The sequence below is a fragment of the Marmota flaviventris genome, chromosome 7, assembly GCF_047511675.1.
Source record: "Marmota flaviventris isolate mMarFla1 chromosome 7, mMarFla1.hap1, whole genome shotgun sequence".
NCBI lineage: Eukaryota > Metazoa > Chordata > Mammalia > Rodentia > Sciuridae > Marmota > Marmota flaviventris.
Genome location: NC_092504.1, coordinates 128,400,072 through 128,427,285, shown reverse-complemented (window position 1 = coordinate 128,427,285; position 27,214 = coordinate 128,400,072). Strand labels below are relative to the sequence as shown.

Below are 27,214 nucleotides of genomic sequence, written 5' to 3'. Positions count from 1 at the left end.
TATGCTGCCAGATGTCATTCTGTGCTTTCTGTGTGACAGTGACACTGTGAACATAGTCAGGTATCATGCCTTCCAGAACACGGACTGAACTGGACACCGAGAAATTTGGAACATGAGCCATATTTAAGACAGAACGAATCATGACTGCATCAGAAGCCATCTGTAATGAAGGGCTTCAAGATGAGACATCTGTCACACACGGGACTGGGGTCTAGAAACCAGAGGGTAAAAACAAGGACACCATGGTGGACACCGCATGACCACACCATCTCCCAATATGTTGTCAAACCACACTATGGAAGGGCAGCCCAGGGCAGCCCTGGCCACAGGCTGTGCACCCCCACCCTGGTAGGTCAGGCCCTGTCCCCAAGCCTGCGCTGGCAGGAAGACATCTCTGATTTCACCCTGAGAAAGCTTACTGGACACCAACTTTACCAGGGGTCCTCCTGCATGGTACATAAAATACCTCCAAGTCCATTCGGATAAAGAGCCCTGAAAACACCCGAACTCCAGAAACCACAGCGGAGTGTGGACTGAGCGCCAGGAACCGTGTGGATTGACCTACAGCCCTGCTCTCGCTTAGCAGGCTCAACAGTGTGTGAGACTACATGGGAATTATTCCCTAATTACAGACAGGTCAGCGGAAGCAGAGAGGGTCACTGCCTTGCTTGCCATCAGCCCAGAGCCCAAGTCCAGCCCCACACAACTGAATGTGGATCCTCTTAAGCCTGGGTGCGCGTCGGCGTGGCTCTTTGCAGAAGCGGACATGATGTTTTTAAGTGGGTGAGGATACTACAGGGGAGGAAAGTGAGGCTCTGGTGAATAGGTTGGGAGACCACCCCAGGGAGGCACCACCAGGATGGTCACAGGGCTAGGGCAGCTGCTGCAGGTCAGGTCAAGGTCACCGTGGAGACCGGCCGGGCAGGTCTGGGATCCTGGGTGCTGCCCTCCGCGTGGCCACCATGCCTGCTCCGGTCTCGCAGAGGGAAACTCAAATAGTTTCCGAAGGACATTCATCCATCAGCAGAAACTTCAAAACCTGTGGAACCACCCTCTTCCTCTCCACCACAGGAGTCGAGGGAGCAGGCCCTGGGCAGGTCCAGGTCTCACCAGGAGCTGGGGCACCATGGCGCTTGGGGAAGGACGGCCTTGGGGTCCTAAGCATCTCAACGCACTCCCCGAGAATGTTCTTCTGCAGTTTCATGGGTTCTTCAAAAAGCATTTGGGAGAGGGGTTTCTCCAGCCACATTCCAGAATATTCTGAAACAGGAACTTCCTGTGCTGTGGAGCTCATGGAAATAAGCTGGGCATAAGGCTGCCAACACCAATGTCCTTTTAATCTTTCTTGCCCCTGTCAAGCCAACCTTTATTCTTCCACAGAATGCCAAAACTTATGATGGAACCTCTTCATTTACACTTAGTTGGAATCCGAGGAGAGCCCGGCTTATTGTTCACTGTGGCCACCGTCCAGCACCCCCCTGGTCAGGCACTGAATCAGTTATAACTTCACCAGTCTTCTGAGCTCTGGCTCCAACTTTGGCTGTGTGCACAGAGGACGCGCACAGGTCATCAAGCCTTTTGAATATATACACCTACATATGCCTACATCTACATACAATATGCATATAAGGGCATAAAACTGCCTGAAATAAGACATGACCCTTCTTTTCCTTGGTGGAGCTAAAACCACCTTGCAACCCAGGAATCATTTTCTACCTTGACTCTTTTTTTTTTTTTTTTTTGATTTTACTATAAAATAATTTTAAATTATTTATTTATTTATTTGTTCTAATTAGTTATACATGACAGCAGAATGCATTTTGATTCATTGTACATAAATTGAGCATAATTTTTCATTTCTCTGGTTGTAGACAAAGTACAGTCACACCATTTGTGTCATCATACATGTACCTAGGGTAATGACATCCATCTCATTCCATCATCTTTCCTACCCGCATGTCCCCTCCCTTCCTCTCCCTCCCCTTTTCGTATCCAAAGTTTCTCCATTCCTTTCATGCCCCCCCATTATGGATCAGCATCCACTTATTAGAGAGAACATTCAGCATTTGTTTTTGTTTTTTTTTAGGGGGATGGGCTTACTTCATTTAGCATGATATTCTCTAACTCTACCCATTTACCTGCAAATGCCATGATTTTATTCTCTTTTAATGCTGTGTAATATTCCATTGTGTATATATACCACAGTCTCTTTATCCATTCATCTATTGAAGGACATCCAAGTTGACTTGTGCTGCTATAAATATTGATGTGGCTAAATAAACATTTTTAAAGGAATATTAACTGATGAGACAGACAAACTATCAACTCAAAACAAAGAATGCTCTCCCTGTTCTCATGCTTGCAAATAGGCTGCAAGGTTCATTCAGGTGAACTGCCACCACAAACCAAGACATTCTGGGGCAGGTCTTTGCCTCTTTTTGGAGAATCCAACTGATGTCCCTAATTCAAGATGGTTCAACTATCATTTTTTTAATATGTACTCTACAATGCTGTGAAAGACACACACACACACACACACATTCAGTAGAAACTGTATGTGGAATTTCAGATTGGGATATTTTTTCTGGGCTAGCAATATGCAGTATATTACCCTCTGGAATGCCAGAAGTAGCAATGAGCCACACTCTGGGTCAGCCACACTACCAGAAGGGGGAACCACCATATTCCACAGTGTGCTGTCTTGCTCAGCGACAGTGTTTGGTAGGTTAGGCACCTGAAACATATTTTCAACCTAAGGTATTCTCAATTTTTAATAGTCTACCTTGACTCTTGACCTCTCTGTGTATTGCCTGGTGGACACCCACAGACCTGGGACATCACTCCTGCCTAGCTGTCCTAGCACCCCCAGATAACTTCTTTCTGTCTCTCTTCCTCACTTTTTCTATCTGTGTGTCTAGTGCACTGGGTTCTCCAGACACAGGCCCGTGAGGGTGGACACACCTCTTCAGAGCACAAGGCCTAGCAAGGAGGAGGGGCTCTGTAGTGAACGAACCAAGAGCAAGTGAGCCGTAGGTCAGTGAATACCTACTGTATATGCAGAGGAAAGGACCCCGGTCTACACTAAGACCCTGGGACCTAAGTCTTCACAAGAAAGCCCAGTGGAAAAGCAGGGGGTTTGGAGCAGTACAAATCCGACAGATGACACCTAGCACAGACGTAGCAGATGGCAGGCAGGGAAGCCGAGCCCCAAGATCTAGGCTACTGTGTAGCTCACTCACTAACTGTTTGTTCTTAATACTGCCCTCAAATTCATACTCTAGTGTTATTAATTGCTCACAGCTGATGCTTTGGCTTTGCTTGGGATGAATAAAAATCTTGAATGATAAATTCCTGAATACCAAAAGTGAACTATGTTCCCTTCTTCTCTGCTCTTCCTACAGTTGCTGTAACTTGCTTAGGGGCAAAGCGGGATGTATTAGGTGGGGTTCTCAAAGAATCTCCCACTCCTCACCTACTAAGTTGCTTGTGAATAAGGCTAAATATGGACAGATATACTTTTAGGACAATAATAATGCAAAGTTGTGTCTTGATTTTTTGCTACAAAGATTTACTTATTAATCAGGCTCTTCCCTGTTAAATCATGGAAATATTTTGATTCCAAAACAAGGAACTTGTGAAATGGAAACAAATTATAATGTTGAGATATCATGAAGAGTTGTCTTCAGTCCTACAAAGTATGTTTGGGCAATACTGAAACTATCGTTTCCTGTTTAATTCTGCAACTAGTGTAACTTCAAATATACCAACTATCCTTCCCTGCTTCGCTAAAGGTTCAATGAACTACTTCAGTATTACTTTTTTTAAAAGTTTTTTTTTCTTTTTCCTCTTTGGAGAACTGGAATTAACCTCCAGTTTGGTTCTCCTCCAGGGGATACAATCAGGTGGAATATTTTCTTTTGAAGGGGTCAAGGGCCAGCTTCCAGCAAGAGGAGGGGGAGGTGCAAGACCAAGATGGAGTCAGGTGACCTTGGGAGAAATCATTTCCCGTCCCTGCTTTTAGCTCCAAAACCATCATTCTTTTGCCTTTCATATCCCTTGTCACTGAATTACAGAGCCCTTTGGCCTCTGTAAAAGCAGCTTTTTTTTTTTTTCCATTCTTTAACTAAACACAATAATAAATTAAGAGTCTCTGTCTGTGCAGGGCTGGTCCAGGTTCTGGCCTTACCCCTTCTTTTCATCAGCCTATTCTTCCTCCTGTTTCCTTCTTTCCCACTTACCATCTTGCTCTCCAAAATGAACTGAATTGTCTTAATCAGTCTTAATGACTCTGCGTTAATCTCCTCTCTAAGTCGCCTCTTCCTCTTCAGCCATGCTCTTGGACATGGGCATTGAGGGGCCCTGGGCGTTAGGCTCTGCTTGGATCCTCCTCTGGCCACGCTCCTCCCTACCAAGGCCAGAAGTCTGTGTTCCCACTTCCAGAGCATGCTCTGGTTGCCTGGACCCCCAGATTCCCTGCATGGGGGACCATGAGTCAGCTTCCCCAGCTTGTCCTCTGGAAGGTAGCCAGATGGCTGTGTGCACCTTGAGGCCCAAAAAGTGGCCATGGGAGAGCAGATGGACTGTGGAGGCATGGGCAAGAGGGTCCCACAGGTTGGGGCGGCCCCTGTGGCACAGTGCAGAGTCAGGGACAGAACGACAGTTAGGTGGTCCAGGGAACCCAGGCAGCAGAACCCCCAGGAGGCCCGATTCTACGTTCGAAGCTGGCCTTTGCTCTTACTGTAAGATACATATTTGCCGATGGAACATATTTTGCTTAATAGCTTTTTAGCTCATATGTAATGATTATATGAGGCATAAGATGTGGAGGCCTGCATTTGTACTATTCTCTTGCCTAGGTCTTTTCCCACCGACCACTTTGCTGCAGATTTTCTGTTTTCGATTCACATGCCATTTCGGCAGTGAATCCAGAATAAAGTTTGAAGTTCATTGTGATCGAGGTCCCTTTCGATCAACCAGGCCTTCTTCGTACCACCCCTCTCGGTCCTCACATTCAGCCACTGTCAAGGCCTGCTGGCTAATTTGTAAACAAGGAAGAGAAGCTGCCGTGTGTCCCCAAGAGAGGTCTTCACGCAGGTGGGGTGCTCCCGGGTCAGACCCTGCCCAGTACAGGATCCATCTGCAGCACTAACCACAGAGAGACAAGTGACCTCTTTTTTCCCCCTTTATTGGTTTTTCTCTCTTCCTCCCTGTATTATTTCACCCCTCTTTTCTGAAGTGTGTTTCAGACCAAGAGGGAGGGGCTGTGATGGAAGTCGGCCAAGCGGAGACAAGGGGTTGGGGAGCCGTCGGCAATTCCAGTTTGACGCTAATGATTTGTGTACAATTCAAGGTCAGAGAATGATATGTGCGGCTTGTGCACCCACCCACACAAGCATGCACAATTTAGTACTTGATTATATCAGCATATAGCGCTAATACATCTCATACTGTCGCGTTCATTCGCCTCTCCAATTAGAAAGAAATGCACAGGGCAGGGACCACATGTTAAGCTCCTTTTGTGTCCCACAACACCCACCACCTTATTAGGCACATAATAGGCATTTGATAAATATGTTTTGCTAAAAGAGGCTGCCTCTGTTAATGAAATAAATGTGTTCTTGAGATGTTCTGAATAAAGTGGGTTTCTGTAAGTGGAATCTGATTTTAATGATGCTGGGAAAGTTGCAATGGGAAGAGTCTGAGAAATCCTTTTACAAAGCCAATAATTACCCCATTTGGACTGTCAGATATTGGACCTAAACCAGGGACTCTCAACCTGGGTGTCTATGAATCTCGTGTGACAGGATCCACGTTTGTTGTGGGAATGTGTGCTTCTCTGGTGATTTCATTAAAGCTCTCATTGTATTCTGAAAGGGATGTGTTACTTAAAAAGGAGAAAAAATTTTAAAAACTCGTGGGCTAGCTGGTGGCCCAGAAGAGAGTCTTAAGTTTCTAGGAAAATAACCCACCAGCTTTGGTAAGGAGAAAATAATGAATGAAGCTAACGTTTGTTAAGCACTTGCTACACACCAAACACTTGACATTTACTGTGCTGAACGTTCTCGCCAAGGTAGCCATTATCATCTCCATGAAATAGTGGGGAGACTCACCCCAGGCACATGGTTATCAAACATTGAATGTGAGGTGTTTGTTTCCACATTAGAAGCTTTTCAATAAAATGGTTTCTGCATCTCTGATGTTCTACCTAAAATGATAATGATGATAATTTTGAATAAATAACTTAAGAGTATATTACTATCCCTGTTTCACAGATGGGAAAACTGAAGTTAAGAAATATATGAGGGGCCAGGGATATAGCTTAGCAGTGGAGTGCTTGCTTAGCATGTGTAAGGCCCTGGGTTCCATCCCCAACACTAGGAATTAAAAAAAAAAAAATGGAAAAGGGAAAGAAATATACATAAATTCAAGTGTATAGGATAACTTGGTAAAGACCCTATAGCTGGTAATGAAGGGGACAGTGTCCAGCCTCGGTCTACCTAATTGCCAAGCCCAGTGCTCCTCACTACTTTTCCCACATCCTCAGGGGGACATCCTGCCTTCCCTGTGATGGATACAAAAAAACACTGAGCTGGATCCTGATTTCAATATACCATCATTACTTTTCTGGAATTCAATTCTTTCCTTCACATTTCTCCAGTGATAAGTCCATTCCTTCAAGCATTTATAAAGCACTTATTTTGTACCTATGGCTGTTGCCGTGGGAACACACACACACACACACACACACACACACAAGAAAAGCAGCCATACTTTTAAACCAAAATCTAGGGTGCTGTTTCTGACTCTCTGATTATACTTCAGGGTTGTTTAGGATCTGTGGTGATTGCGTAGTCAACTGTGCAAGTCACATATGTAATACCCTGTTCAATCCTTAAGGCAGACTACCCACAGATTTAGCTGGAACTCAGAGACAATACTGTTGACACTAAACATATATGGAAGGTTGGCTACACGGTCATTTGAGATTCATTTGACATTATGAATTCATTCCATTTAGCTACTCAGCTTGATATCAGGAGAGTAAATTAATATGTGAAAGTACTGTTAGCTCTTTGAAAGAAAATAATGTTGAAATTCAGGTTTAGTGTGCAACCTTTCAGAAGGCAGTTTTGCACAGAAGGGAAGGAAAGCATGGATTTGGAATTCATAGGGCTCTGAGTTCAAATTTTCACTCTGCCATTTACAGGCTCTGTGCCCTTAGGAAAAAAAATTGGTTGGTTTTTCTAAGCCTCAGTCTTTTCACACATAAATGGAGATAAAAAAATATCTTTATGACAAGCTTTGAGATGAGTAGATGAGGAAATATGTGTAGCTACAATGCTTGAAACTATTCACTGAAAAAGCAGCATTATTTTGTTTAACTTCATTTAAAGAAATAGGATGTGCAAAAGTAAGAATTGGTAAAACTTCTAAAAATCCAAACAGGATAAAGGATACAAACAAATTCTCCTTCTCCGTGAGTGACAGTGCTGGGTTTGAAAAGAAACTCAATCCTTACAATAAAATCTCACAGGGATAGAATTCTAAAATAAGTCTTTTCCTGTGCATAGGTTTATCCAAATTTCCTTCCCAATTTTATTTATTACTGTTGACACTTTATTGCTTAAAATAATCTTGTGTGATCCAGAGGGAGCCACAGGAATGGGTGGGATACTCTGAAAGGTCTTTCTTACATGTCAACATTAGCCTGAATTATTTCAATCCCATGTCTGCGTGGGAAGCATGACCCAAAGAAGGCAGATTGAAAAGCTTGATTGATATGTTCCAATTCTTGCTGCTATAGTTATTCAGTATATATAAGGCAAAAATCCTTTAAAATCCTAATTTTCAGAAAAGAAGAGTGAACGCTGGCAGCAGAATGTCCGTGATCTTGGAGACCTTGACCCAACCAGATACACGGAGCAGAGGATCTATGTTTCAAGGACCCGGGGACGTCAGCTTTCTAAAAGCAATACAATTTTTGTTTTTCATATGCAGTGTCCTTCACTGAAAATGACAAGGAGGTTACAGTAACTTTAGATTGCTGCAGACAAGAATTCTTCATCTGGAGATAAAGACCCAGAAAGCTGGATAAGAGGGATATAGTAATATATGTGTTCTTGCTAACAGGATACTGAAAGTATGAATTCTCAGACATTCCAGACCACTTCCCCATGACTGACAAGCCTACAGTCTAGAAGTACATTGGAACCCATTTGCATAAAATAAAATACCCCTCCATTCCAACAAAAAGCACAAAGTATTCATTAAAAAATAAATAAACATTTCTCTGAGAGATGGGCAGAAATTGTTTTATCACCTATTGCACTCTGGAAGGTTAAAAGTGGTTCAGAAGCAAAGAGGCTGCTGTCTTGGCAAGGAAAGAGAAGAGTAGAAAAAAATAAGACCAAAATGTTCATTCTGTGAGTGTCAACATGGAACCCAAACCTTATGAGCTCAGGTTTGGATCAAATACACTTTTCTTTGGTTCCTTAGCATGTGCTTACTGATAACCTTGAAAAGACTATTTAACTTTATTTATATGCCTGAATTTCAAGATTATTTGAAGGTGACATAAATTGATCCGGGTCAAGTATGTGAATGATCGTGCTTAGCACAGATTTCGGCACCCAAAGCATTCCACAGGTGGTAAGTATCAATACGTACCTCACTTTGGACCAGTTTCTCAACCTTGGTATACTGACATTTTGAGGTAGATACTTCTTTCATGTGGGGATTGTCCTATGCAATGTAAGATATTTGGAAATATTTCTGGTCTAGATGCTAGTAGAAAACCCACTAGCAAACTCAATCTCCCCTTCCCTTAGCTGCAAAAACTAAGGGAAGCAGCAAACTCAATCTCCCCTTCACTTAGCCGCAAACTCAATCTTCCTTCCCTTAGCTGCAAAAAACAAAAGTCCGTCTAGATGTTGCCAAATGTCCACTGCAGGATGGGGGAACACAATGCCCCATGGTTGAGGACCACTGCTTTGGACCAGTTCAAGTTCTAAAAGGTGAAGATGACTTCATTCTTCTCCTTGACACATAATCTTAAGCCCATTCTGCAAATGAGTAAGAAACTGGGTTCACCAGCAGGGTCTCAGTTTCCTCATCTTGAGGCCATTTTTTCAAGTCTCCCTATTGTTCTAAATTCTGACTCTGAAAATCTCTTCTGATCTCTTTCATTTCTCCAGCGATTTAGAATGATTTCTCCCTAAGAAGAACTGGATACAAGTAATATACCTTCAACTAGAAAACAGAAAAATTCTGATAAGCAGAAAATAAATCTTCATAATTCAATTAGTCAGAGCCAACTGGGATAACATGATGATAGTGAAGAAGGAACAGGTTTTCAGATGTTCTTGGAACACATGCATGTGTGTACACGCACAATCATGTACATATACACTCAGACAATGCACATACACACACATATTTCTTGTGTGCTTTCACTTTTCACAGTCATTAATTCTAGCCATATCCAGACCTGGTGCTAAACTTCTGTCTTTTTTTTTAATTCCCCCTCATGTACAGCATCCTTCAGGAAGAGATTCATCCATTTATGTGTTTTGGTGACCATGCAGATGTGGATGGGCCTGAAATCTACACCTTTACTCCTGTTTTCCTCTCCAGGATGGTAACTTGAATTGAATGTTCCGCCAACAAACCAAGTAGTATTAGAAAGTAGGTGGTTGGGTCAAAGCCTACTTCATCAGTAAACAGTAGCCATCCCCAGCATTTTACATATGAAGTTAGGAAATCACATTTGACTCCTCTCTCCCTTTCACGCTCCCACTCCTGCCTGGCATGGTCAGTTCCACTGTTGCTTCCTGTTTCCTTGGATCCCCTTCCAGTGTGGCACGCAGTCAGGTCCTAACTACCTAGTTCCAGGAGTGCTGAGTCCTAGCATCTCTCTTGCCAACCCCTTGCATCCAGATAGATCTTGCCTGTTTTCAGAAACCTACAACGCTTCTCTTATGGCAAGTTAGATCACCGAGGGGCTCCCTCCCTCCCTTCCATCTCCTCCCAAGGGCTCTGTGCAGCACCCACTTTTTATCCCTGATCACCCCCTCCCAATCCATGGCACCCCTGCTCCCTTGTGGAACAAGAGTCCGTTCAATATAAAGCAAATCAAAGCAAAGCACAGAACTGATGTCTTCTAAGAACACTAAAGATCCTTCTGCGGAATACTTCAGCTACCAATGGTACCTAATTCCTTATGATATTAGTAGGGCATATCCTTTTTTTGTTACAGATTATTCATAAATGCATTGTTTATTTTATTATCATATAATTCAGGAAACATGTTGCTTTTTCACTAGGTTGGGTGAAACATGTTTATGCCTCTGAGAAGTCAACCTGGGGCAATGATTTTCTTGTGGCAATCTCTCTCTTATCAAGGCATGTGCATCTGCTTCATTCAAAAGCCAGCTTGCTTTTTCAATCAAAAGGTGGACCAAGGTATAGTCCTTGAATTTAATTATTGTCATTTGGACAACATATTGCTCTACTGGCTATAAATGGAAATTTTGATATTATTTAGTTTGTTTTTTTTTTTAAACCCAGCTTTCAGTAGAGGATAAACTTTTAAGAGCAGGGGAGGTGTCTTTTGCTTCCTTGTGACGCTTACTGTGACGGAAATGCAGCTCTGTGTGTAGCTGGTCCTGGATAAATGTTGCTAGGTGATTCACATTTGAAGGGGAAATAGAATGAAAAGCTGAAGACTCAGAGGGTTTGCGTGCATGCATCTTGCTATGAAAAAACAGAGTGGGAGAGATGACGAGGTGGACAGCATGAGGCAGGGAGAGCTTTGACCCTGGAAATAGTAACAGGAAGTTCCAATATGATTAGGGCATTGGCCGGGCTGTGACTTGGAAAGCAAAGGAGAAGGCATGGAAACAATAAATGCTTTACAGTGAAAAGGTGGGGGAAAAACTTCTGAAAGCAGAAATGAAAAACCCTATTGATGACAACGACTAGAATGAACAAGATAATGGCTAGATGCTCAGGTCCTCTTAGGTTTTATTTCCTTCTTTAAATAAAAGCAGAGGCTTCACTTTTGACCACTGAGTGGGGGTACTGCTTCTCTGCTGTGGAGCATAGCTTTGACATCAGGTCCAGGGCTGCTAAGGGAAGGGTAGAAATTTGGAGCCTGTGACCTCATCCCTCACCCCAGTCTGCTGCTGGGATCCACATCTGCTCACACTGCCAGCTCAGTGCCTCCCGTCCTGAGCGTCCTCCTGCCATGCCACGTAAGCACTTTAGGAAATGTCAGAAATCATTCGTGGTCATTACGTCGTCCACAAGTATGTTAGAAAATTCCCAACATCCCCTCAGAAGGGAGGATCTCCTTTCCCCCCTCTAGACCGTGGCTGGACAGACTTGGCCAGTGATGAATGGAACAACAAGGAGGCGAAGATGACTTGGATGCGATGTCATAAAAGGCACGTACTTCCTCCTTGCCTTCCCTTGAGTCCCCCCCTCTCGGGAAGCCATGTCCATGTCATGAGGCATGCCCCATGGAGAGGGGGACGCCACCAGCCACTGAGGCCTCCAGCCAGCAGCCAGGAGCAAGTGAGCTCCCTCTGGGGCGCAGATCCTCCAGCAGATGATGCTTGACTGTCACCTATGGGACACTCTGGGCCAGAACCACCTGGTCATCCTGCTGCTCCTTGACTTTCTCAGAAACCAAAAGATAATAAATGTTTAATATTTGAAGCTGCTAAGTTATGGGTTTAATTTGTTACACAGCAGTAGATAACTATACAAGAATATTTCCAATACAGCTCTTCTTTATGTTGGAGTTAAGTTTTAAAAGTTTTACTGCAATGTCTTCTTAAATTGGAATAACCTTCAAGATTGTTTTTTTCCTTTGTGCTAGAGATTAAACCCAGGGTGCTTAACTACTGAGACACACCCCAGCCCATTTTATTTTTTTAATTTTGAGACAGGGTTTCACTAAGTTGTCTAGGACCTTGCTAAATTGCTGAGGCACAGTTTGAACTTGAGATCCTCCTGCCTCAGTCCCTTGAGCCACTGAGATTACAGGTGTGCACCACCATGCCTAGCTCAAGATTTTTTTTTTTAAGCATTTTAAAGTAAAAACCACATTCATGATTTTGGAATATCTATCTTCTTTTAATAAATACAAAGTTTAGATATTATAAGTATTTGGGTGAATTAAATCCCACCTTCCTTTTTAACTTCTGATTTTAATAGAGACAACTGATTTCTCTTATATAATGAGGTTGCAGAAACATCCAGAGCATTCACTAGAAGACCTCCAAGTTCAGGAGCTCTAAGGAGGAGATGGCTAGACGATCTCTGAGGTTTTTCTCCTCATTTAAGATCATTTAGCTTAAACAAAAAGGCAGTATTTTCAAATTAAAATATGACAAATAAGTAATTTTTATTTGAAACAGAAGTAAATGTATCAGGAACAATCTTGCCAGAACCAGGATGAAAAAAATCTCATCAGTAGTGGAACTTCCTAAAAACGGACTTTTGGGCAGATGGGTTGAGGGTTGGCAGGGGTGTGGTGGGGTAGGGGGTGTGTACTGGGGATTGAACCCAGAGGTGCTCTATCACTAAGCTACATTCTCAGCCTCAAATTTTTTATTTTTTTTTGAGAAAGGGTCTTGAGTTGTTCAGGCTGGCCTCAAACTTTCTATCCTCTTCCCTCAGCCTCCCCAGTCACTGGGATTATGGGTGCCTGGGGTGCACAGTGTACACCACTGCACCGAGCCCAGCAACTGAGATTTAAAAGAGACACTGTTACCACTTTGCTTGCAGTCCCCCATGTATCATTTTCCCATATATATGATAAGTTGCTTCTTCCCAACTGTCTCCTTCTTTGTAGTGCTCAATGTCTGGAATGCAGGTGCATAATAAATGTCAATTGAAATGAATGAATGAATGAAGCTGGCTTTAGGGAAAACGGAAGCAAAGTTGCACTCTCCTAGAGGATTAAAAAGATGTGAGCAGCATATGAAAAGATCCATGTTTTCAATTCCACAGAGACACATTCAGCACTATTCTAAATGCTTCACATGAAATACAGAATTGTCCTGATGACCCTATTATTATCATCTGCATTTTCTAAATGAAAACCTGAAGTTCAGAGAGGATATGCAGCCTGCCCACCATCCTGCACGTCCTGAAGTGGTGGAGTCAGGGTTTCAAAGTCCTGGCTTTGGAGCTGACCCCTGACCTCTACATTTTGTCACTTCCCTAACATTTTGCCCATCCACTGTCTCATCCCTAGGCAGTTCCAGGTCAAGAGAAGGCAGAGTGGTAGGGGTCCTGCCAAAGCTGCCCTGTGGTGTTTGGGGGATTTGTGTTTTCACGAGTTTCTCTCACTAGACCATCGATTCAACACTCTGCCCACTGGCCAATTAGCCATGCTCACCTGGAGCTAGGTGGGCTGTCCTCCAGCTATCTCTCTCCACATAGTTGATGAAGTACCCCAAAACCCTAGAAACCAAGCCCAGAGCACCAGCCACTCACTGAAATGTTAATAGGGGGTCAGGTGTCCCGACGTCACCACAAGATGTTTATGTGGCCCCAAAGCTGCTCACCAATGCTGGACATTGACAACAGGGTGTGTTCCTTCTTGGATAAGAACCCCAGCCTGTTACTGGACTCAAATGGCTGTGGGAGGATCTGAAGCCAGCGGGACACCCTGCTCAGGTGAACTCTAAGGACTCTAAGGACCTCGGCACAAGCCTGGCTGGGTGGCAGGCTGTCCAGAGGAGAGGGCTCCCTGGCTGGGTGGAGGGTACTGGGAGGCACTAACACTTCTGTCCAGTTTAGGATTATGTCATTTTTAAAAGGCAATGTCAACAGTCAGAAGCTAGTGCCTCTGTGATCACAGAGCAGATGTTTTTTGTTGGTTCTAGATGGGGCTGTCAATCATGGTAGCTGCAGGCCACACATGGCTATTGAGCACTCCACATGCGGCTGGTCCAAATTAAACTGCTGTAAGTGTAAACAAAACATCAGAATTCAAAGATCTGGTATGGAGAAGAGCATGTAAACTATCTCATTAGTACTTTTTATACCGATTAAATGTTGACATAATTATGATTCTAATATATTGGGTTCAATTGAAAAGTATTAAAATTAATTTCACCAGTTTCTTTTTACCCTTTACGATATGGCCAATAGAAATTTTAAATTATGTGGCTTGCATTGGGGGCTTGCACTGTATTTTCATTGGGTGGTGTCGCTCTAGAGTTTGGAACGTCTAAAATTGTCACTATGCTGAGAGGAATGCAAAGGCCACACGATTTTCCAAGTCTTGTCTCTGGGCTTTTGCTGCCACACTCATGAAAATCTTACTAATGGGTGATATTGAAACTAGCATTATCGACCACCAAGGCTGCTCTGCACTCAGACGCGAATCGCCCTGAGTTCCAGAGCCTTCAATCACCTTCAGCTCACATGACAGGTCAGACTCGCCCCAGCAAACACACCCCAAGGCACTGCAGCTCAGTAACTCATTCCTACAGCACAGACCTGGAGAGCTGACTCTGCTCTGTGCTTGGCGGCTTTTAGGGAATGATCCTATGGGCCCAGGGGTGCTACTTGGGCCATGGCAGGATGCATAGCTCAACCGTGTCCAGAGGAAGGTGCAAGGGGGCTGTCATCACAGCAGGGATGCCTGGGGGACCTGGGCTTCTGTTTATCTGAAGTGCCCGAGGTGGATGGCTCTCCACACCCAGAGGTGGTCTTTTTTCTTGCACCACTAGATAACTTCAGCCTGGTCCTGAAAGAGCTGCTGGCCTAAGAAGCCCATTAATATAGCTTTGTCTGAACTGGCTAGAGCCTGGTGCCAAGGAGCCCAAATCACCTCCAAACATCTCAGACCTGGAAGCCATTTGAAAGGCAAGAATGTTTATAGAGTCCCTCCTGGAAATCAGAGTGTTAATAAAATAAGTAAATAAGTAAGTTAATAAATAAATAAATAAAATAAAAATCTACCGACAAACCGTTTTGTCTTATGTCTTGATAATAACTAATTATGACCATGTATTTGAAATCTAACATGACAGGTATCCTGATTCTTTAGGTACTGGGTCAGACGTAAGAAGCATTTGGTTTCATGAAACTTGCCCTGGCACCAAGATATAAGGAAGATGTGTGTGTAGAAAAGGAACATTTTATTTTTTAAAGAGTTTTATAACTTCTAGAAAAGCCCAGCATTGATATGAACAGTTGACAAATCGTGACACACACTACTTTAAAGCTTGCGACTCTGGTCCCCTCATCAACTTAAATAAGAACTGTAGAGAGGGCTGTCCTCAATAAAGAGACACGAGAATGTGAATCTTCATAATGAAAATATTAAGCAAAGAGAGGCTGGGGATGTAGCTCAGGGCATTTGCCAGCATGTGCAAGGCCTTGTGTTCATCCCCAGCACTGTGGGAGAAAAAAGAAAAGAAAAGAAAAAATAAGCATGTGATAAAGTGTGTTACTATTTTCATAATGATATGAATTTATGGGAAAAAAAACTTCTTATAACAACAATAAAAAGGCCAACTATAAAACCCAGGAGGAGCTATCTATGGTTCTAGGCAGTACAAGCTGAACAGACCTGCTCTGAGCTTGCTTCATGCCTCTTGCTGAGTGTGGGACAAGTACCTCCACAAATAGGAGAATGAGATACATAACAGCAAGGAAAATAACAAGTGTTTGAATCGCTTCTAAATGCAAACAATATTTGATACTTAGATTTAAAAGACATCATCAGCATCTTTCAGAAACTATGATATTCAACCTTATGACTGTAAACATTTGCTTCCTTTCCCTTTCATCTTCAGAAAATCAATCACCAAGTCCTGTTACATCCTTCCTCTAAATAAATGCCTCTGTGACTATTTTCCCTTAAATTTTGTTTATTTTTGCGGTGCTGGGGATGGAAGTGCTGTCCCACTGAGCTACACCCCTAGCTCTTCCTTAAATTTATATGCCACATTCAGATAGATACCCACTTGCAATGGTAGCAAGTCTAACTGTTCAAATTTCACCTCTCTCTCCCTCAATGTGAGCTGTTCACTCCAGCCTGGCTGTGGCCCCAATTGTCCACTCAAGCATCAGCCCTTCGGCTCCTCTAGAGTGCCTTTCCAGCCACCCGCCATCCAATGGCTACTTAGTCTGTCTTCAGGGAGCTCAGCTCCCTGTGGCTGCTTCTCTCTCTGCTCCAGGCTGGGCCGATCCTCACCTTCCCTTGGCCCATGAGCCTGCAAGCAGCACTTGGCAAGGTGACGGTGAGGGCTCCAGGGCTTGTGCTGACTGGACAAGGGCCTTCCTCATCTTCCCCACTGGACTGGACTGTGCTGGACACTCCAGATTGCAGAGCTTGGTAACTCTTTCTAAGCCATAATACTGAGACCTTCGGGAGGGAGCATACCCAGGGAGGGTATGGTTGGTCAGGTGTCACAATTGTCCTTACTTGTCAGACCCCTAGGCTAGTAGACATGTCCTCCTACCTGTAAATGCAACATGTAAATGCAATGGCCGTGGAAGCAGGGGCCTCGGGTGCAGAGGAATGTGTCTGGAAAGGAAGGGAATCCAAATGCAGGAAGTGAAATGAAATTAGGTGGATAGGCAAGGTGACACCCTGTTCAAAGCCCAGGAACATGGGGGACAGTTGCCTGGATGTCATTTGTGATGTGGCTGAGAGCAGCCCTGCTCTGCAGAGGAGATCCTATAAGAGGTCCTCCGTGAGCCTCCTGCTGGCTTTAGCGCACACTACTCCTTCCACCGTGGCCTCTCTTCCTGCAGCTCAGCATACAGCTGTGCCTTTAGTAGGTCCTCAAACAGAAAAACGAGTGACTGAATAACCAACCCTCTGTTGGAAATGCCACCCTTCATCATTTTGGGAGTGGGGAGGAAGAGGATGAACCACTTTATCCTGTTAAGAAAACCAACAGGAGGTTAACTTCCATATTCAGGCATATATACACACTAAGGAAAGGAGTCGACCAAGGCTGGCTTCAGCCGTGGTTCTGGTAGCATCTTACACACAGGTCTCCATTACACAATGGCAGTGGTGGTGCTGCTTATTAAAATGCACGTTCCCAGGCCCCGGGCCTGACCCCCTGATTTGACAGCGGAGTTTGATTACCCACATCTTGACCAGTATCCCTAGGTGATTCTTAGGCCCATAAACATTTCAGAACTGCTGTTTGAAAGGTTATAAGCTCTCTCAGTAAACAATAATATTCCCACCCTGCAAAACCCTTACAGAGTATTCTCATAGGGAGCCAATTAAAACCTCCTTCTTCCATGGTACTAATATAAAACTAATTCCTTCCCTAAAACTTTTCCTTCTCTACTGTTTTCTCTTAGCCTCCCATTTCTAAGACTCTGACAGAATGTCAATCAAGATTGTCGAAGTCTGCCAGCATGTGTATGGAAATCATTTACTGAACTCATGGATACAGACAGTTCACTTATTATCTGGATTTTTGTAGCCCTCGTGCCCATGGCTCCATTGGCTGGGAGGGCCTGGATTCTACCAGCAAGAGTCAATTTTTCACCTTGAGTCAAGGTGCCAAGTCCTATTGGCTTAGTCAGGGTCATGGAATCTAAATGTTTTTATAGTCCTTGAAGTGAGCCAATATTTTCAAGATTCTAAAAATGACTCAGTAGTTACGATCATAAGGTATTATTCCAAAATGGCACAATGATCATGTTGACACTGTTGTCCTTTTGAACGCATGCATCTGAGATCAGTAAACTTTCCATAAAGAGAGCATTTTAGGTTTTTATGGAACCTGCTTTATTGAAGCCAAATATATTAGAAATAATTGCATAAAATTCACCACACAATGATATTTCAATATTGGACAAGTTTGCTATTCAAATGCAAAGGTGCTGAAAGTCATCGCAGAAGCCTCTGAGAGAATAAACTGGGCTTTCTCCAATGCCCCGGGACAGTGACAATAAAAGAATTAAAAATGATACAGACATTCAAGAACACAGAAGATGGGAGATGGCAACAGCAATTAAGGGGTGTCAACAAAATTCTGGAAGATGAAAACCGGACGACTTATCAGCTCTGAGAAAGCTCAATCTAATTCTGCATCAGGGAAGCGAGAAATCAAGCAAGATGGTTCAAGGCAAAGGAGGCCTCAGAGGTGCCTCTGAACATGGGGAGGGAGGTCCTTAGCCTCTCCCCCAGACTAGAAGAAGAAAGTTGCATGACCCTGCAGAGTTGAAGCCACTGGACCCTAGCATCCTGGATCCTACACCTGGCTGAGAGTGGGAGGAGGAAGAGCCACATGTAAACCAAGAGTTTAAGTTCAACACTACACAGTAGCCATTGCTGCCTCCTACCAACTCCCTTTCCCTGCTTACTTGTGGGAAGCCCTATCCCAGACTTAGGACCCTCAGTAATGAGACTGAAGGAATATTTTCTGTCTTGCCCCAGGGCAAACCATCTGCAGATACTGACCCAGCAAACTGGCGGGTTCTGATCCAACCTCCCTGTAGCAAAGCATCACATTTGACAAGTCCTGTCCAAGCACACAGAGCAACTCAGTGGCTTTATTGAGCTTCACTCTCAATAAGTGGACATTTGAGAAAAGCTTCTAATATGAAACAAAGAAAACCCAAATCAGCATATGGCCAAAGGTGCATGGGAGAAATAGAGAACTAGGAAGCACAAGAAAACTCATTTTTAAAATGATAATTAATATCCTTAGATTGAAAGGATACTTCAGAGAATAAAAAACAGCTTACAGAGGTTAAAAATATGAAAATTTAAATGAAATATTGAATATTAGGGTTGGAATATAAAGTTAAGGAACTCTCATGGAACATGGAATAAAAAGGCAAAAACATGGAAAATAGAAAAGATATGAAAATCAGGGAGCCATCAAGGAGATTCAATACATAATAAACAGAAGTTATGGAAAAATTAAAAAAAATGAAGAAAGAAAAAGGGAGGGATAATTGATCAGAAAAACAAAAACCCAACAAGACCATATCCAGGCCTCACTATCCTGTATTATCAGATTAAAAATAAGAGTTCACAGTACCAGATGTACTGCATGAAAAAGAGCTTCCTTAAGATGAGTCGTATTGTGAAATCTTAGGGATAAAGAGAAGATTCGAAAGGCTTTCAGAGTGAAGAAGACAGGTTACGCCCACAAGGCGTGGGCTCCAAATGTCACTGGACTTCTCAATACTCTGAAAGTCATAGGACCATGGAGAAATGTCTTTAAAACAGAATATGTTTTCCAAATTACAGTTCTACCAGAGGGTAAACTGTCAATCAAAAGGACAAGACATTTTCGAGAAGAGTTTTCGTTAAAAAACAACCTCCTGTACTCTTTTGCAAGAAGCTAGGTGAATGTGTTCCACTAATTTGAGGGAATGATCCAAGAAGGAGGATCCACCGAGAAAACAGTGCAATTCAGAAGGTGGTAAAACCCGTCAGGAATGCTGCTGAAGGGCAGGTGCAAGAGTCAAGTGGAAGGGCCAGAAAACCAGGGGACAGAAGCACAGTGCAGCAAGAGAAGAGAAGCCCCCAGGAAAGACATGGGAGGGAAGGAAAGATGGAGAGCAGAGGGAGGGAGGGGATAGAGGCAAGAGGCAAGGGAAGACAAAAGAAAATAGATTTTTTTTTTTTTGGATGTGCTTAATCATATTGAAAGTTCTACAGGGTCAGGAAAGCTTGAGGACGGGATGAAGATAGGTACAGAGATAACAACAGTATTTTAAAGAGGCAATTACTAATTCCAAAAGTTGTGCATTAAAAGAATCGGAATCATAATATATGAAATGGCTAAAGGGTGAGGCACCATGCAAAAATTAGCCATGTAAGCATGAAATACTTTTCTTTTTAAAAACTTTCTTTTAGTTGTAGATGGACATAATACCTTTATTTTATTTTTATATGGTGCTGAGGATCGACCCCAGTGCCTCACTTGTGCTAGGAAAGCACTCTACCTACCGCTGAGCTACACCCCCAGCCCCAGCATGGAATACTTTTAAAATCATAATCTGTGATAGAGTTAGCTATATCGAGAGTATGGAAGAGAAAGAGAGAGTGTGGAAGGCTGGGCATATTTATGAGGATGTAGTGTAACTGAGCAAAATCCTTATCTTCTATAGAATCAAATAATTGAAAAATTGAGGAATAGCAGTTTATGGAGATAAATAAGGAAACAATGAACTGAAGTGGCTGCCGTTGGACAGCAGAGTTTAAGAACAGGGCAGGTGGAGCAGGGGACCACCATCACTCATCACAAGCTTTGCAAAGGCTGTTTGGCTTTCTGATCTGTGTACATGCATTATTTGGATAAAGCAAGCAGTATGTATTTAAAGAAACTGAACAGAGAGGGTCTGTAGATTTTTAAAGTTAGGAAATATGTGTACTCAAAAGAAATTTCCAAAACAGCTGTGAATATTAAAGGTCTATTTTTTTCTATGCAGATTCTATAGCTAAAAAGCTTACAATGATATACTTTACAGGGTACCCTACAAATTTTGGTAAAATAACCAAAAAGGGCAAACATGTATTTGTGATACATAAAGCCACACAAAGAAGACACACACACAAAGAACAAAGTAGCAGAGTAGTCAATGACTTATCTAGTTTTCTGATTGCAAGTTCATTTTCAAAATGATTCACCTTCTGCCTGTCAACATAGGGATTATTCTTGGGCTCTGGGTAGCCTGTGGCCCTCCTTGACCAGCAGGCAGTTTTTCTTCTTTAATCATTTTGCCATTGTTTTTTGTTGTTAGAAACAGGGACTGTGTTTGCTTCCCAGCAACCTCATGGCTGCTCCACTGCTGGAGATAGCCACCCCCTTGCAAAAGATTCTCTTTGACTTGCTTTTCCAGTTCTTCTGTTTGATCTCAAAAGTAGGCTTCTGCCATTTGTGCTACTGCTTTCCTCACTGGAGCTGATAATCAACTGAAAATGTATTTTTTAGCCCAAATTTTGAGAATTGCCACCAAATGGTTAATTAAACATCCTTATGTTTAAGATAGAGAGTTAGGCCCTATGCAAAAATGCGAGAGAGCGAGCGAGAGAGAGAGAGAGAGAGAGAGAGAGAGAGAGAGAGAGAGCGCGAGAGCGCACACACACGCAGGCACACACGAGAGTGCAATCCTACCCTTGAGAAATAGCAACATTAGGAAAAGATTAATAGATGGATAAGGCCAAAGTAAGTTCTGTGTATTTTGTTATAGAAAAACATATTTGAAAAATTAGAGAGCGATCCAGGAGGGTCAATCCATGATGAATAGATGCAGAAGAAATTAACAAATGAACAAAAAATAAGAGTGAAGGGAAGGGAGAAATTATCAAAGAACTAATCTACGAATATGCGTATTTCCAATGGTTGAAATTTTATTTGTATTTTACTTGTCAATCATTTAGCTTAAGTTTTACAGGAATTAGGAAAAAATGCTAGGGAGGAAAGAAGGTGGGCAGAGATAATGGAAAAGAGAGTGAGGGTGGGAGGAAGGTTTTAGAACCACCTACTAATGCAGGGACTCACAGCTAATGTATGTAAATTAACAGGATTTAATGGCATTGCCCCAATCCAACTGGCAAATCAATTCGACTCAAAAATGTTCTTTTTAAAAAAAGAATTTGCAAAGTGTAAACTTTTTTTTTTTAAAAATAGGGACTTCTCCTTCCTTAGTTTTTTTTTTTTCCTGATGGTAGAATTAACACCTATGTATATTAGGAATTTAGAAATATGTATGATAGAAATACAGAAAACTTATTAAAACATGAAATTCAAAGCCATAATCACTCAACCTTACCCACCAGAAATACCATTTCTAACAATTTGAACACCCTTTTTCTATGTGTATTAGACAACACAGTCTGGATTATAACATAAACTGTTTCATGATCTGCTTATCTTACTCATATTAGGAGCACATCTGTGTGATTAATCGTTCATTAGTATCATGATTTTCATGTACATTATTTTTTTCAAAATATTTATATTGATTCCAAATTTTCACTGTCACAAGTATACCATGGGCATAATCTTTGTTAATCCTTTGATTATAAGGAATATGTAAACATTGAGAAGTGAAATTACTAGATAAATCACATCCAAAGTTGTGAAAGTCTTTTTTTTTTCTTCTATTTTTGGTTCTCTCCTTTTTGAAATATCCAGGAAGTGCTGGTGTTTCTGTTCATTTCTGAAAGTAATGGACTTTCATACAAGTGTTCCAAATAAGCAAACATCTATACAACTTTCTTGAAACAAATGTGGCTACTATTCTCCTCTGGTGCTTAAGCCATTTGTTAGAACTAAGTGTTGATCATGGTCCTTGTGGCCAAGAAAAAATGAGATGAATTTTTTCTAGCAACAACTGAAAACAAAATCGAACTATATTGTACGTCCTGCCTGTAATTCACGCTAGTATTTGTGCAATGCACCCCCAGATAGTAGAGCTAACTATTCTGTGAGCTATGTAAATATTGCTCTGCAATCAGATAAAGACATGAAATAAACGATGTTTGCAGAAAGAAATCCACATGTCTGTGTTTTGAAGCATCTTTCAAGCGGTGGTGAGTTAATATTTCATTAAAAAGCATGCTTTTACCTGTTAGTACTTTGTGAGATTAAGAAGTGATTATTCTAATGAGGGTTTGCCTGGGAAGGTTCTGTCCACCCTCAGAGCACCTTGTGTTAAGGAGAGAGCAGAGGCCCACAGATTGAATCCAGAAAGCCTCACATTTGCTCCTTCACCTGGCTAAGCCCTTTCAAAACATGACCTCTGCAGTTCATGGCTTCAGTGACTCACAGGCAAGCATTAAGGACCCAAATGAGCATCTTGAAAATTCATGTTCCAGCAAAGACAGGAACTTTATCCCAAGTGAGCACATTTCAAAAGCAGTTTAGTGAGGGTGGGGGTTATGGGTGGGTACATATTGCACCTATGTGTCTGAAGAATCTGTGAGTCGAAACTAATCATCTTTGGTCTGGGTTGGAGAAAATACTGGTGTAAAAACAGTGAATATAAAGGCACAATTTGTATTAAGGTTAACAAAATTCATTGTGACAGCTTTCACTCTCAGAAATCTTGTGATGCCTCTGTGTTACCACAAACACCCCTACGTATTGCCTCTGTTTTTGCCTGCTTCAGAACTTAATCTTTTAAAAAGTACATAAAATGTTGCATTTTCTAATAGTGTGTATATATATATATGTAAATGCATATACATATATATATATATATATATATATATATATATATATTATGAATATATTTTAAGATGAAACCAAGATAAAACATACAAATTTCACATTTCAATGATATTTTTATACCAGCTAACTATTTCAGTTGATGTAAACTAAGCTATACTTTTATTTATCCAGAGAGAATTTCTTGAGGGCTGCTGGCATGTGCAGACAAGAAGCCACTGTGAGGTTTTAGGGTTGGAAGGCTGTGAAGGACAAGAATGAAGCCACAGAGCTCAGGCTTGTCTCTGCAGGCCAAGGCCACCCCCCAGCCCTGTAGCTTCCATGGATTGGGTGGGGGTGGGGGTAGAGATAGGGTGGGGTACTCCAGGAGATACAAGATGCAAACAACCAAGAAACAAGACAAGATCTGCCTGGGTTCCTTCCCAGGGCACCCAATGCACCCCATTGTGGATGCATATCCTATCATCAGTTTAAACATGAGGGCCTCTAAAGCAGAATTCTGCAAAATCTCCAACTACTGTACAAAAAAGGGGTGGAGCATAGAGTAGCAACTGGTAGTTAAGTGATCCCCATGAATTCATCTATGATGGGGGAAGGTACGGATAAAGTGCATTTCCCTACTTCTTCTTTCCTTCATGGAAGATACAGTGTTAAACCAGAGCTGGCTTGGATGTCACTCCATGGTAGAACACTTGCCTAGCATGCACAAGGTCCTGGGTTCCATCCTCCAATACCGCAAAAAATAAATAAACTAAAGAAGCTGTGGTCACGTTGAGCATCAGTAAGCGCTTGTTGGTGAGTATTTGCTACCCAACTGTGGCTGCATGAACGACCCTACCCCCCCAAAACAGGAAGACAGTAGGAAAAAGGAGACTTTGTTTTTAATATAGCACCAAGGTACATTCATCATCCAATTTTCCCAAAATAGAGCTGAATGAGTTGGACAGAGGTCATTGTAATCTCAAGCAACAAGACTGAAACTGCTTCTAACTGTTGATACCATAGCAGCAAATGTTTCAATGCTGACTGGTCCTACAAAATCTACCCTCGGGCTCATTTTTAAAATACAGAAATCTCTCCCACATTTGAACATGGAGAATCCAAATTTCCCATTATTCATAATTCAATCAGGTAGCTGAAGGTTGCTCAGGCCTTAGAAAATGGTTATAGGTAGCCTTAAGCATCCTGGCCTTCCTGTCACCTGATTCTGGGATTGAACCATCTGGTAGGAAAGTTAATGAAGTAGCAAAATGTTTGGCCATGGGTCTGCAGCCTGCCTTCCCCAGACCGAGAATTTTGTAATTTTTTGGTTCTCAATCTGCAGGCAGGAGCAGGAAATTCGAGTCCTAGGCATTCAAATACAAGAAAGTTGATGGGGTCACCCTTTTTCCATCTCTTAGAAGAAAGGGGAAACATACCTAAGCGCTCCAACTCCAGGAGGACGTGGAGGGAGAATTTCGGCGGGTAATTAGACCCTGCTCAGGCAGAAGCTCGGAGAGCATCACACTTGACAGCTTGAAATGCACGGGGAGCAGTGCTCCAAGCGTGTCTCACTTTCACACTTACCTGACCGTGGGATGGAAGCGCGGCGTAAGCCATGGGCTGATTCATCACTCCTTTCTGCTTCATGAGAAGCATGCGCTTCTGCTCCTCGCTCAGGTGCGCCCTGGGAGCCTGGAGCTGGGGTGGGGGCGGAGGCTGCTGCTGTGGGGGCTGCTGCGGGGGCTGCTGCTGCGGCTGGATATACGGCATCAAAGGGTTCTTGTTGGGGTTGGCCATTGGTGGTGTCATTCTCTGACTCAAGTCTGCGTTAAAATGGGTCAGAGGTTTAGTGTTGCCGTAAGTTAGAATATTGTGCTGTTTGTTTAAGGAGTTTGTACCCAAGTTATTTGGCTGATGATTGATTATATTTATGTGGTTCTGAGGGAGGTAGTTATTCATCGTGGTCTTCTGCAGGTTGTTTGCCATTGGAGGCACTATAGGGTTTTGGTTGTTAAAGGCTTGGGGGTACATCATTGGGCTATTTGGTTTTTCTGCAGGAAAAGCTGCTCCGTATGGACTAGACGGAGGCCCCAGGGGAGACCAGCTTGAAGTCTGATTTGAGTGTTGCTGCTGCTGCTGCTGCTGCTGCTTCTGCTGCATGAGTTTGGCCCTTTGCTGCTGCTGGGCAGCCATCTGTTTGAGCTGCTCTGCAGGGGACATGTCAGAGCTGGGCACAGCCACGGGGCCTGTCCCTGAACCGGCCACTGTCACTGCGGCTGGATTCAGGAGATAACCGTTGCCGGGCCGCGGTGGACCTTGGCCTGGGGTATGGGCTTGGTTTGGCGTTTGAGGGGATGGGACAGCACAGTTGGCTGGTGAGCTGGCAGGGTTCGGAGCTGCGGGAGTGCTGGCAACAGAAGGTAAGCTCGTGGCGGTGGAGACGGAGGAAAAGGGAGGACCGGAAGACGAAGGCCGGGCCTGGGGAGAGCCCATGGAGACGTGTGCAAAAGGAGAGTGAGAGGGATCACTCTTCACACTGGTGCTCTCCTGGGAGAGAGGCGTCTCCGCGGCTGCCTGTGAGAATTCCGGCTCCTTCTTCTCTTCGAAGTCCTCGTTGAACAAGTCCTGAATGTCATCTTCCGGAACCGTGTTGGCCAACTCATCTATTAACTCCTGCCACTCCTGGTCATTCAGGTTAATGTCTGAGAACAGCTTGTTCTGATTAGAAAGAGATGTTTCTGATGTGTCTATGCAAGTAGGGTCATCGAGAGGTTCCTGTTTGAGGTCCTTGCTCTGCAAGATGGCAAAGCTATCCTCCAGGTCACTACAACCGTTGACGGGGAGTTTGATCTCGGGGAGCCTGCCGTTCTTATTAAGATCCTCCAGAAGCCCAGGAGTGTGAGTCCCGCTGTTTTGCAAGGGCAAAGAAGGCTTCAGGTCAAGTTGGTGAAGAGGAGAAGCTGAAGGCAGGGGCATGTTGTTGGGCAAACTGTTGATGGCTTCCATCCCTGTGGGAATGTCCTTTCGGAGCCGCTTGTTGGTCGGAGAAAAACTCCCATCGCAAGCTCCATTCTGTTGGTCTCCGTTAAGTGGGGATCGGGCTCCTTCCAACTTCCTTTTCACAGTCTCTTGTAGCTGGAAAAGAGACAGAAGAGAGGTTGACTCAATCTCCAACCACATTTTCCTCTTTTAAGCATCGTTATGTGCCTGGTTGTGAACTAATTTTAAATGCTTTAGGATAGTAAGAAAGAAATGATGCTTCTCACTTTAAATCAGGCAACAAACACTGAAATTCGAATTCTATGGGGAAAGGTTTTGCTGAAAAGCAGAGTTTGGACACCTAAGAGAGAGAAAGCCAACTGAAGACTGGAAGGTAGGGAGCAATAGAAAAGATCTTAAGGGAGAATCATCTGTTATCCTTTTCCAAATGAATGCTAGAAACGAGACTTGGACCTAAACACATCATACTGGAGAAAAATGTTAATACCCATCTTAACGTTCTTGCCACACCTTGAGAACATCAAGGAATTAAATTAACATTTTGAAGAACACTAAAAATCCCACTGAGGATATGGAATTTAACCCGTTTATTGAGTAGCATACAATAGAAGATGAATACTGAACATGACCACAAACTTCCTTTCGTTCCCTATTTTACAACTCACTCCCAATACCATGTTGATCCAGTGATCTACTCTCTTCTCCAAGCCTGTTTGACTTGGCTTCCATGATCTCTCCCTCTTGTGGATTTCCTTCCTTCTCCCCACCTGCTCTTTCTCAATCTCGTGTCTTCTTATTTGTCTAAATGATGGGACTCTTTGATATTTTGTCTTAGGCTTCTTGGTTTTTTCCTCCTGGCCATTCCACATGCTTCTGTAGATAATTTCACAAATTACAACAGCTTTGGCTCTCCTCTCCAGGCTTATGATCCCAAACAGTGTACCCAGCGCCATCTTCCCCGCTGAGCTCCATTAACTCCAAGGCTCTCTCCCTGGATATTTCACAGGCAGTTAAAACTCAACATTGAGCTTATTATCGTTTGT

General features: G+C 43.0%; 1 protein-coding gene across 2 annotated transcripts in view; it reads right to left on the bottom strand.

Annotated features, from left to right (window-relative positions):
• Positions 1-27,214, bottom strand: part of Maml3 (mastermind like transcriptional coactivator 3) — a 398,437-nt gene that overhangs the window by 129,627 nt on the left and 241,596 nt on the right. For both annotated transcript variants that reach the window (XM_027926572.3, XM_071614656.1), the window contains exon 2: positions 24,756-26,306. In XM_027926572.3, the coding sequence (XP_027782373.2) occupies positions 24,756-26,306 (1,551 nt within the window). The remainder of the gene's footprint in view (positions 1-24,755; positions 26,307-27,214) is intronic.